At 45.9% G+C, this 12,383-nt stretch overlaps 1 protein-coding gene and 1 pseudogene across 1 annotated transcript; both read left to right on the forward strand.

The window, feature by feature from the left end:
- Positions 1 to 4,044: 4,044 nt before the first annotated feature.
- LOC125510044 (ankyrin repeat-containing protein At5g02620-like) lies at positions 4,045 to 7,833 on the forward strand. The gene is made up of 4 exons (XM_048675132.1): positions 4,045 to 4,407; positions 4,509 to 5,077; positions 5,843 to 6,252; positions 6,571 to 7,833. Exons 2-4 carry the CDS (start codon positions 4,663 to 4,665, stop codon positions 7,441 to 7,443), a joined length of 1,698 nt encoding a protein of 565 aa, XP_048531089.1. The 5' UTR covers positions 4,045 to 4,407; positions 4,509 to 4,662; the 3' UTR covers positions 7,444 to 7,833.
- A 132-nt stretch (positions 7,834 to 7,965) lies between these two features.
- LOC125507209 lies at positions 7,966 to 10,818 on the forward strand (annotated as a pseudogene).
- Positions 10,819 to 12,383: the final 1,565 nt, after the last annotated feature.

The raw sequence follows: 12,383 nt of genomic DNA on the forward strand, positions 1-12,383 counted from the left end.
GTTGGAGACGTATCAGTCGTCCATGACCAACTTAGTAGGCAGCGACCGTTGTTTCAGGGCTCGATCCCGGGGCACACTCCGGCGTTGAATCGCAGTCGAGAGAGCGGCCATTTGCTTCTTTCGAAGGACTACTTTGAGACACCCAACCCGCTCTTCAAAGATCACCAATTCCGACGCCGTTTTCGTATGGCTAGACATGTTTTCAGCCATATTCGGGAGGGGTGGTCGGATACGATAACTATTTTGAGTGCAAGGAGGATGCCCTTGGAAAGACTGGCTTCTCCTCTTATCAGAAATGCGCTGCAGCTATCCGGATGCTTGTATACAGAGTGCCCAGTGATCTCATCGATGAGTACACTTGTATGAGCGAGTCTACATGCCTAGACTCCATATACAAGTTCTGCAAGGCTGTGATTGCAGTGTTTGGCCCTGGGTACTTAAGAGAGCGAAATGCTGAAGATACAGCCAGCTTGTTGGCGATGAATACCAGCAGGAGTTTCCGGGGATGCTTGGCAGCATAGACTGTATGCTTTGGGAGTGAAAGAACTGCCCTTCTGCTTGCCAAGGGCAGTATAGGGGCGCATGTCAAGGCTTGCACTGTCATACTTGAGGTCGTGGCACTCTTTCTTCGACATGGCTGGATCGCACAATGATATCAACGCGCTTCAACACTCGCCAATATTTGCAAGGCTTGCCGAAGGCAACTGCTCGCCGGTGAATGTTAACATCAACGGCCACAACTACAACAAAGGATACTACCTAGCTGATGGTATCTATCCTCAGTGGATCACTATTGTGAAGATAATTTCCAACCCTGTAGGAGATAAGAGAAGGAGATTTGCACAAGAGCAAGAGAGTGCTAGGAAGGATGTGGAGCGTCCTTTGGTGTTCTGTAATCTCGATGAAGCATCATTTGGTATCCTGCTAGAACTTGGAGCACCAAAAAGTTGGGAGGGGTGATGACCGATTGTATGATCATGCACAATATGATCATAGAGGATGAGCGTCCGGAACGTATCTACGACCAAGGGTTTCAGTTCCAGAATGACAATGTTGTGCCTGAGCATAGTTCAGCCAATTTCTTCATCAAATGCATGATTGGAAAATTCACATTCAGCTGCAAGATCATTTGGTTAAGCATATGTGGGCTAACAACCAATATATGTATCTTTTTTTAAATATATTTAAGACAATTTAATCTTTATTTGGCTTGTAAGCTATGATATATTTATTTGGCTTGTGAAACTATACTATATTTGTTTGCCTTGTGAAACTATGTAAAATGTGTGTATTTTGTTTGTAAAACGACGACAAGCCGGCCGCGCGGGTGAATATGGGTCAGCGTCTTGGCACTGTCGACCCAAACCAAAAACAAAACGAATAACGAGCAGACGACCAATCTAAATGAACAAAGAACAGACAAAAAACACGTACTTTTAGATCGGCGTGTTGGAATTGCTCTTAATGCACACTATAGCCACGCTCACTGTGCACCGTTAGACTAAACCAAGGTCAATCAACAAGACGAAAGCGAGATTGACTAAACTGAACACTACTCGTACGCACCTAACTCATCCGTAGCAAACCTTTGACGTGGATTCGGAAGTTCACATGTTGGTCTCATGATCAAAAACTCAATTTATTTCATGTAAGTCAATTTGCACTTCTCTTATGCCATCAGTATTAAACAAAGGATGTAGCTATATCTCAGCTAAGCTAGATGAAAATTAATTAAATCTCATCTAACTCCTATATCGCCTGACTTTACATGGAGATTCGTGAAATGTTTTTCTCGTCCTTTTTTTTGTTTCTATTTGATTATTCGAATGGTGTACTATAAGTTAGATGACTTTGTTAATTTTCATCCACATGAGAATTAGGGGAATCTGTTAAGAAAATATGATAGTCTAAAATAATTTATCAAAATAATTAAAGATAAAACTCGGGGCCGTGCGTAGCTAGCTCTATGGGTAGCAAATTATTTCTCTATTCTCCAATGCATCACTTCAAAAGACAAAGATTGAGACTTGATTTTTACCGTTTAAATTTTCAGGCCAGGCTTCATTGGTTAGAGCAACTGTCGTGGCTGAGTAATGCCATGCCTCCTCCGTCTCATAGTATAAGGTGTATTAGTTTATTTGATATGAAATCATAATTATCTATAAAATTGCTATACAAAAATGAATCCCTTGAAATGATCGCGTAGCATATAACCACGTATCAACAAATTAATTCATTATACTAATAAATCAAGTACACATTCTGTTTTTTTTTGCGGGTGAAGTACACATTATGTTGCATTGCTATAAAAATGAAATGGGGAAGTGTGTATCTGTTGTCACTTTCTTGCTTGCAATCATGGTTCGGTCACAGGTACTTAAACTTTTCTCACTCTTGCTTGACTGCTTGTGAAATACATAAATATAATGTTTATTAACTATGCATTAATTTGTTGCGGTCCAGGCTTATCCTAATAAAATCAAATACACATTCTATTATGAAAACGGGATGTGTGTGTTTGTTGTCACTTTCTTGCTTATAATAATAGTTAGTTCATGGATGTTACTATTTTACTCTTGCTTGACTGCTTGTATGCAACATCACCTATCTACTGACCGAGAGATAATAAAATCCATCCTTTAGAACATCCATGAAATTTGCCTTTGTTAAGTGTTGCGCTTCTTGAAATTGACACCTTATTTTTCTTTACTTTATAAACAAAAGAACAATCAAGGCTACATCCTAAAAGTGCAACCTAGATCCATGACTACAGAAAATCAACACAACCCCTCGTTATTCTGCTGATTTTTTTAGCCCTTCCACATCGCCCTTTGAGGACATTTGGCAAACAACAACACCGAGATACTTTGAGAATTTTGAGATGCTCATCATTCTTCGGAAAATATGGGATGCTCGCAATGCCGAAGTCTTCAGGCAAAAAAAGCCCCAAGTGTAAGGGGTTATTCTTAGAAACATCTTTTGATCTGACACTCTGATCGCACAGATTAAAAGCACCATAACTCAAAACACACACCGTAGTTGTGGCATGACTTTCTTTCCACACGTTGGCGCAAAAATATGGTTATTTGTGCAAAGTCATATTTCATTCAAAAATGACCTTGCCTTTAATCATGCCGGGCCGAATGAGGGGCGACACATGGGATTCTCGTGATGCAACTTTTTGGTGGAACTATCTACGTAACACGATTAATAAATTAACAAGGGTCTACAGATTTTAGAAGAAATCCATCAATGTCAAAACCCAAGACGTGTGGGGCTCTTGCTGCGTGCGCGTTTCTTTTGGAGAAACCGCTCACACTTGTGATGTTGATAGCCAATTAGCCATGGCAGTCATCATCCCTGATCCACGCAGACAGAGGAACAGCAAGCATGTGCCACTGACCCACTGGTCTCAAACATTGATGCTCACACACGTTGCGCCACCACTACCAAACGAATATGGAAGATAGACTAGTTGATTAAAATCTTGGTTTGCAGAATCTCTGGATCGGAGCACACATGCCATGATCATGGTGCCTGGATCAGTGGCTTGATTGAGGTTCCCAAAAACACTACTCAATGCTCATTGAATAATGAAAAATCATCTCGATCGATCAAATTTGATTTAAAAAATATTTAATTCTATTACAGGTGAGATGCTCAGGTATTTTTTTCAATATACAATACTCATTTTTTCCAGGCATTTAAGAAATAACAACAACTTGTTATTCCCGCAAAAAATAAGTTACTTTTATTCATGGACAGATATTAGCATTTCACGAATTAAACCATCACTTGTGCGGCGAAAAACAAACATAAATGCCCCCTAAGTCGAAGAGACAGTAGCTCTTGCGTCCACACAACAAAGAGAAAATACAAAATCTGAAGGAAGAATAGGTCAAAGTTATACGTGTTTGGTCATCTAGTCCAGAGTAAAATCATTATTTTTCCTAAAAAATAAATGGGGAAGACGCCACAGTGACACAAATATTCCCTCGTGTGAGAAAAAGATCAAGAGCGGAGCGGAGAAGACCGAAGACCACCAAACCCAACGTGTGCGGGCTCACTTTGTTTAACAGTCGTCCTCCTCTCCCTCCTCCTCCTATTCCGCTGACAACCGCAGCAACTCCCACCCCCACCGTGGTGGCGCAGCGGCACTGGGCACAGTGGCGGCCGGGGATTGAGACCAACGCGAGAAAAAGTCTGGTGCCGTCCAGCTTCCAGGATTCTCCACCAGTGAGTCCTTTGCTCCTCCCCTCTTGCTTCCCCGGTAGTTGGTTCTTGCCGGCGCGTGGAGGGGGATGGGATTTTTCCAGCTCTCGGGTCAGTTGCTCCGTTGATTCTTCAGCTGCGGGGAGGTCACCTGGCGGCTCCGCCGGCCGGGCGCCGGTTTTTTCGTTTCTTCCGGTGAGGAACTCCTTTTAATCATTCTTGTTTTTGTTGGTTCGGTTTGTTGATGCTTCGTTAGGATCATGCGGTGTTGCTGATTTTCTTGATTCCCTCTGCAGTTTTAGGTGACCTGTGACTCAAATCTTGGCCTGGTCTTCGCTATCTGAAGACCTGACATCCCTCATCAATTTCAAGTGTGCCTGGAGAGGGGTCTACCAGATTTTGCAAGAACAAGATCTTGCAGTTCTGCATACTCTGCCACTGGATTTGGCGATGGAGAGGCAGTCCAGCTCCCGGTTCGGCGCGCTGGAGAAGCTCAAGAGCTTCCGGGGCATAGAGAAGCAGAGGAGCTTCAAGTTCCTGTCCATGGAGAAGCAGCAGAGCTTCAAGGAGAGGCGGAGCCGGGACAGCCCCGGCAAGAGGGGCGACAGCGCGCTCCACCTCGCGGCGAGGGCCGGCAATGTCTCCCACGTCCAGAGGATCTTCGCCGACTGCGATCCGGAGCTGGTGGGGGAGCTGGCCGCCCACCAGAACCTGGACGGCGAGACGGCGCTCTACGTGGCCGCCGAGAAGGGGCACGTCGACGTCGTGTGCGAGATACTCAAGGCCTGCGACGTGCAGTCAGCAGGGCTCAAGGCGACCAACAGCTTCGATGCCTTCCATATCGCTGCGAAACAGGGCCATCTGGGTTAGTTCTCATCTCTACTTCTTTCAGTTCATCGCTGATTGTGGCATTAGAAAACCTCTGTTTGTTTAGTCACAATGAACTCTGTCTGTCAAGTCAATGATTTAATGATTATGGCTGTTTGATCCTTGAATTGCATTTCTTTAGTGTGTGGGTGTGGTGAGCTGATCAGTGGAACCATTCAGGCTAGCTTGTTTATAGTTGCACATTTCTTTGTCTTATAAAAAATGACTTGTATTCCTTTGACTTTGGCAAAATTCCTAGTAATTCGTTGTGATTGCAATGAATGTTTTTCTCTCATTCATTTCCTTCTGAACATGTGGTACTAGAGCATTTACTTCTGCATTAAATTTTTGGTCCACATTCCAATCAAGAATGGTGTACCTATTGGTCCACATTCCAGCTCATCTTTCCTGCTTTGCTTGGTTTGACAGGCAAAACTGACCATGGATTCACAGTTATCTTTTATGTATGATATGTTGCTGTTGCAATATGTGTTGATGTACCCAAACAAGTGCATCAGATATGAATAATTAGTGAGATAATGAAATGTTGCTTCATCGTACATATCTTTTTATTGTGCCAGCAATCTGTGCTGAAACAAATCAACTCATGAAACTTTTAATAGTAGGCAGTGGAGGAGACCAAACCACTGCCCTACTGCTGATCCTGACTATTATGATAGTTGTATCTTCGTGGATGTTTGGCTTAGCGTTATTGTCCAGTCATTTCAACTCATATAGAGATGCTCCGTACTTTGTTTCGCAGATGTTCTGCAGGAGCTATTGCAGGCATTTCCTGCGTTAGCTATGACGACGAGTTCTGTGAATGCCACAGCTTTAGACACCGCCGCAACGCAGGGCCACATTGGTATCGTCAATCTTCTACTGGATACAGACGCAAGCCTTGCCAGGATCGCAAGAAGTAACGGGAAGACAGTTTTGCATTCGGCCGCAAGAATGGGTCATGTGGAGGTGGTAGCGTCGTTGTTGAATAAAGATCCAGATATTGGTTTCAGAACAGACAGGAAGGGTCAAACAGCACTGCACATGGCTTCTAAAGGCCAGAATGCTGAAATTCTGCTTGAGCTATTGAAGCCCAATGTCTCAGTAATCCATTTGGAGGATAACAAGGGGAATAGGGCACTGCATGTTGCAACGCGCAAGGGCAACACCGTTGTAGGTTCTCATATCTCAGAAATATCTTGCGTTTTCTTCATTATGTCTTTCTTCAGGTGTTAATAATTTGTTGCTGTATATTATTTCCTGTCCATTCTATGTTCATTTGCAAGAGATTCCTTGCTTAAACTAGCATTGTTAGATGTTCTAGAACATAATTTTAAAGAAATTTGCACTCCACCATGGCCATGCACAAATATAGTGGAAATATTTCTTTTCATAGACTTGACAAAACCATGAAGTTCTAAACAGTTTCAACCAGAATTTTAGTGGACTTGGGCATACTTGCATCCTTTGATATTTGTGTCATTTTTACAGATGGTTCAGACTTTAATATCCATTGAAGAGATTGATATCAATGCAGTCAATAAGGCTGGAGAGACTGCTTTTGCCATTGCAGAGAAACAAGGCAACGAAGAGCTTGTTAACATCCTGCGGGAGGTTGGTGGAATAACTGCAAAAGAGCAAGTAAATCCTCCGAAATCAGCCAAGCAGCTTAAGCAAACAGTGAGCGATATCAAGCATGACGTCCAGTCACAGATCAAGCAAACGCGTCAGACCAAGATGCATGTCCACAAGATCAAGAAGAGGATTCAGAAGCTCCACATTGGCGGGCTAAACAATGCCATCAACTCCAATACCGTTGTCGCAGTACTTATTGCCACGGTTGCCTTTGCATCCATATTCACCGTTCCTGGTAATTTTCTTGAGAGTATGGACAAAGCGACTGAGCCCCATATGAGCTTAGGGCAAGCACTGGTAGCAAGCAGGCCAGCCTTTATAATCTTCCTGGTCTTCGATTCCCTGGCTCTCTTTATCTCGCTTGCGGTCGTCGTCGTCCAGACTTCCCTGATTGTTGTTGAGCAGAAGGCGAAGCAGAAGATGGTGTTTGTGATGAACAAGTTGATGTGGCTCGCGTGCCTCTGCATATCAGCAGCCTTCATAGCGCTGACCTATGTCGTGGTGGGCCGCAATGACGAGTGGCTGGCCTGGTGCACGATGGCGATCGGCACCGTGATTATGCTCACCACCATTGGTTCTATGTGCTATTGCATCATCAGCCACAGGATGGAAGCGCAGAGCATGAGGAGGATCAGGAGGTCCTCCATGAGCCAGTCATGGTCCATATCAGTCGACTCGGACACGGAGCTAGACATGACCAGCAGAAACAAGACGATGTATGCGCTCTAGGACGATTGGTCGATGACCGACACCTCGTGCGGCAGAGTCATGTATATATCGGAGCCCGTTTGCCCGAGCCCGCAACACGGCATTCAGCGGATTCGACTCGAGATGTATCTAGGCCTAGGAGCATGGTAGCTGTATGTATCATGTATGTATGCAATGCAAGTGAAGCCTCCTTTGCACAAACAAAGGGAGGCATGTGGATGCAGCTCCTGGGTAGACTGGTTCCAGGCAGAGCCACTTTTTATAGGCACTATATATAGGAGGAGTAGTACTTGTGAAGCAAAGATGTTTTGCTCTTATGCTTACTACCACTGTGGACGATGATGATGATGACAATCCATACAATTATGTATACCAACCAGTATAGTAGAATAAAATTGCCATTTTGTCAAACCTGTGTGGTCATGGATGCTCATCTTGTTCTTGTGCATCATGGGTCAAAAGGAGAAGAGGTAATAGCACCACAGGTCCTCGAACTTGTCCAGGATGTGATGATTTGGTCCTCAAACTTGCAAAAGTAGATTATTTGGTCCTGAAACTTGTCTCAGATGTGCACATTTGGTCCTGGGCCAATCAACAACAGCCATGTGGAGCCAGCTGGGCCGAGCCAGTCAGCGCCGCACTTTTCGCATTTAGCCCCTTGCTGTTTATCGGAATTAACCCGTGGGACGCCTCATGTCGCCGGCAGCGCTACGAGCTTGGCCGGCACGGTGCCGGAGAGGCGGTTGTGGTCTAGCGCGAGGAACCGCAGCGTGGGCATCGCCGCCATGGACTCCGCCCAGGAGCAGAGGTTCTTGTTTGTTTTCTTGCGGAGAAGTACTATGATGAAATGTGCTCGCGGCGGCAGGCTGCTCCCTGTCCTCGCCGCGCTGTTCGTGGCGCTGCTTCTCCTCTCCGGCTCCACGGCGGAAGGGGAAGACGAGGAGGGCTCGCCGGGGCGGCGGAGGAGCCGGAGGCGCCGATGGAGGCCAAGGAGAAGGCGGCCCTGTACGCCGCCATCGGGAGCTTCGTGGGCAAGGCGTGGAACGGCTCCGGCCTCTTCTCTGACCCCTGCAGCCAGACTCCCATCCAGGTTCGTCTCGCCCACTGCTAGCTCCTTCTCTTTACTCAGTGTCTTCGGTTCTTGATTCATTCATGGGAAGTGTTAAACTCTGAACAAATTGAGTACTGGTAAACACCAAAATTTGCTCTCATTTCATAGATTTATACCCAGTTTCTTTCCTGTTCTGCATTACAATGTCTTGAGATTCACCACAAATCGCTGCTCAAAAGGATGTTGTTTGCTTGCACCTCCAATTAAATGACTTATATCTCAAAAAAATAATAATTTAAATGACTTTTGGGAACGTCCAAACAAATCGTCAAATTCTCAGCACTGCATCATCTTTTCAAATTCCCCTGTTTCACTTGTAGCAGCTCTCTTACTGTTTGATCCATTGTTCCTCCACTGTTTCTCCTTGGAGAATGCAGGATTTGCTAGACTACTTCACTGTTGGACGAGTGAGACGAAACCTTTGTTCCTCAACCTACCTACTGCCTCGCGATTCTTGCCTAATTTGGAACCTTTTTTTACTGTCTCCCTTCCTCTCTTGTGCGCAACAATTTTCTTTCCCTGCGCATGATAAGAATCTGCGATTGCAGATATGCAATGTCAATGTTTTTTAAAACACATCCCATTTGGTCTTTCTTTTCTCATGTCCTCTTCCTCTTTTTTGGAGGGCGTCCTCTTGCTCTTTTGCTTTGCCCACAAAATCATTGGTACCAACTCAGTAGGAGTAGTACATTTTTTACTTCCACCGATTTAACACTGGTTTACCTTGGTCTGATTAGCACTTTCTGGCGATCATACACATAGTTAGTTAGTTTATAACCAGGTTTACGTATGCTGTTCGCAATTATTTTCACTCTCAGTGGTACTGCTAGAATTACATTCTGATCCTCATGACAAGCCAAGAAAGTTGTACCTGAACAACAGAACATGTGACCCTTCCACCTCTGTTCCTAATATTTACCCCAGCCAATTATGTTTTACTATTCATTTGCATGATTTAAGTATGCATCTATGTAGAATGTAGTAGTACAATTTTACTGACTGATGATGACGATATTTGATTCAGTGAAATAATTGCTTTTTGGATCCAATTTTTTGGCTTTCCTGCAGGGGGTGTCATCGGTCCAGTGCTCGACAACTCGCTGCAGTGCGCCCCGGACGCCAGGTTCAGCCCCAAGTTGTTCGGCCTCCGGTGCCTCAAGAGCCTCACCTTCTACGCCTACTTCCCGGCGGCCAACTCCACGGCCATCCCGGTGACAAACTGGGACAAGCTCTCCGGCACCCTCGAGACGCTCGAGTTCCACTCAAACCCGGGCCTGGCCGGCGCCATCCCGGCGTTCCTCGGCCGCCTGGCCAGCCTGCAGTCCCTGGTCCTCATCGACGACAACCTCACCGGCGCCACTGGAGCTTGGCGGGCTGGCGAAGCTGCGGCGGCTCGTGCTGTCCGGGAACGGGCTGTCGGGCCCCGTGTCGGCCACGCTCGGTAACCCCCGCCGCCTCGACGAGCTGCTGGCCATGGACATGAGCAAGAACTCTCTAACCGGGTCTCTGCCTCCGTCGCTAGGTGGGCTCAAGGGGCTGCTTAAGATGGACCTCGGCAACAACCGCCTCGACGGGCGCATCCCGCCGGAGCTCGCCGGCCTGGAGAGCCTCACGTTGCTCGACCTCCGGAACAACAACCTCACCGGCGGGCTGCCGGAGTTCGTGCTGGGCATGGCGGCCCTGCAGGACCTGCTGCTCTCGAGCAACCCGCTGCTGGGAGGAACCCTGATGCGGCACGAGAAGATGGCGAGCCTGGCCACGCTGGACCTGTTCAACGTCCCTCGCAGGCACCATCCCGGAGTCCATGGTGGCGATGCCCAGGTTGCGGTTCCTCGTGCTAGACCACAACCGCCTCTCCGGCACCGTGCCGGCCAAGCTCGTAGCGTTGCCGGCGACATGAGGCGTCCCACGGGTTAATTCGTATAAACAGCAAGGGGCTAAATGCGAAAAGTGCGGCGCTGACCGGCTCGGCCCAGCTGGCTCCACATGGCTGTTGTTGATTGACCCAGGACCAAATGCGCACATCCGAGACAAGTTTCAGGACTAAATAATCCACTTTTGCAAGTTTGAGGACCAAACCATCACATCTTGGACAAGTTCAAAGACCTGTGGTGCTATTACCTCAAAGGAGAAAGTGATGCATCATATGGTTATGGTCATTGGGAATGGGACTGCTGAACCAGAACATGTTGAACCAAAAACCAACGATGACACACATCATCACTTCTCTGGACTTTGACCGTTGAGATGAGAAAGCGAGAACAAGTTTTGCAACTGTTGACCCATCAGGTTGTGCTCAAGCAACACAGTGATTGAGCAGCTTTCATTTCACCATCAAATTCTGCCTTTTATTGTCTGGACGGAAATCCGTCAAAACTTTCAGGTAGCACTCGTCCCGGATCCCCAGAATTCCAAGACAAAATTTCATCTTGGAGCCAGGGTCTCCATCCACCCCTGAGATCCGCCGTGATCGCGTAGAGCGACCGGACCCGACGGGCGGATCGTCAGCCGGTGAGTGCCAAATCAGATGCCAAGAAGAGCGCGGCTGTGGAATTCTTGTGGAATTTTGCCCCGGTCGACACGCCTGCTGTCTCCATCTGTTCCAAGTTCCAGCAGTGCCTGACAAAACTGATCACTCGGAAAGGGTGGGCCTGGACTCCTGGTGAAGATGTGGGCGAATTTCCATCGTCCATGGGCTTGGCCGAAGGGAAAATCTAGGTTTGTTACAAAAGATACACTCCCTCTGATCCGGATCCGAGGGCGTAAATAATTAGATGGGTTTGTCTGGAGCTGTTTGACATTTCATAAATTTTACTCGGTGCGAACCAACTTGTGACTGGATGGTTAGGTGGACAGTGACATCTCAACCCACTAGGTTCCTGGTGCTTGTATTTATCCTGGATTTATTTTAGAATTTCCGGCAATGCGTGTTCAGTGGGAAAAGACATTCCCGTTGACTACGAGGCGTCTACAGTGACTTCGTAAAATCTCAAGATGATATGCCGGCTCAGTCTCTTGGAGGTGCTCATAGGAGTAGGGTGTGCGTGTGTGCGTTAATAGGGATGAGCGTATGCGCGTATATATGAGCATTTGTGTCTGTATTGTGTTAAAAAAATCTCACTCGGTCGTAGTACGCCTTTCGATGATTGGTGGGGCACTTCGTACGTAGTAAATAAAGACTAGAAAAGAGAGATAATTAATAGAAAAGATGAAACCACCTTGAAAATAGTTTACTTCATGTGTTTGACTTGTTGGCAGCTGAGTATGCGACTCCACAAGATGCCTTGAATGAAGTTTTCATGGTGGATGAGTACGAGACTCCACAAATATGCTTGAATTTTACTCCCTTCTTTTGGGTTTATTGAGCTATCTCATTTTTGGGGGGTTTCCATATTATAATTCTCAATTTCACTTCTTTTCACTACATGTTTACATTTCAAGGTGCACTAAATTGATGCATGCAAGGATTAAAAGAAACCAACCAATGCATGTAATCAGTTCTACTCATTTAGTGGTCATCCATGCATACACTATACCTAATGCAGATTAAAGTTTGAATAATTTTGTAAACTATGAGATACACTCCTCCACTCATCGTCTATCTTGGTTAATGAGATTACATATTTAAGCCCTATAAATCGGAAATGAGGGAGTACATGCATTGCAAATATGCCCCATGCTTTAACTCTCTCTATAAAAAGTGAAATGTAATCTTTGGAACAACCGTCTACCACTCGAGGCATTTATTGGTTCGTGTTTCACACTTATTTTCATCTTTTGTTATTTTTTATTTCTTGTTTTGGGCATCGTAGTTATGCAGATGCGAGGTGAACCTAGGATGCTTGTATTA

Source organism: Triticum urartu, chromosome 5 (genome assembly GCF_003073215.2).
Source record: "Triticum urartu cultivar G1812 chromosome 5, Tu2.1, whole genome shotgun sequence".
In the NCBI taxonomy this organism is placed as follows: Eukaryota; Viridiplantae; Streptophyta; class Magnoliopsida; order Poales; family Poaceae; genus Triticum; species Triticum urartu.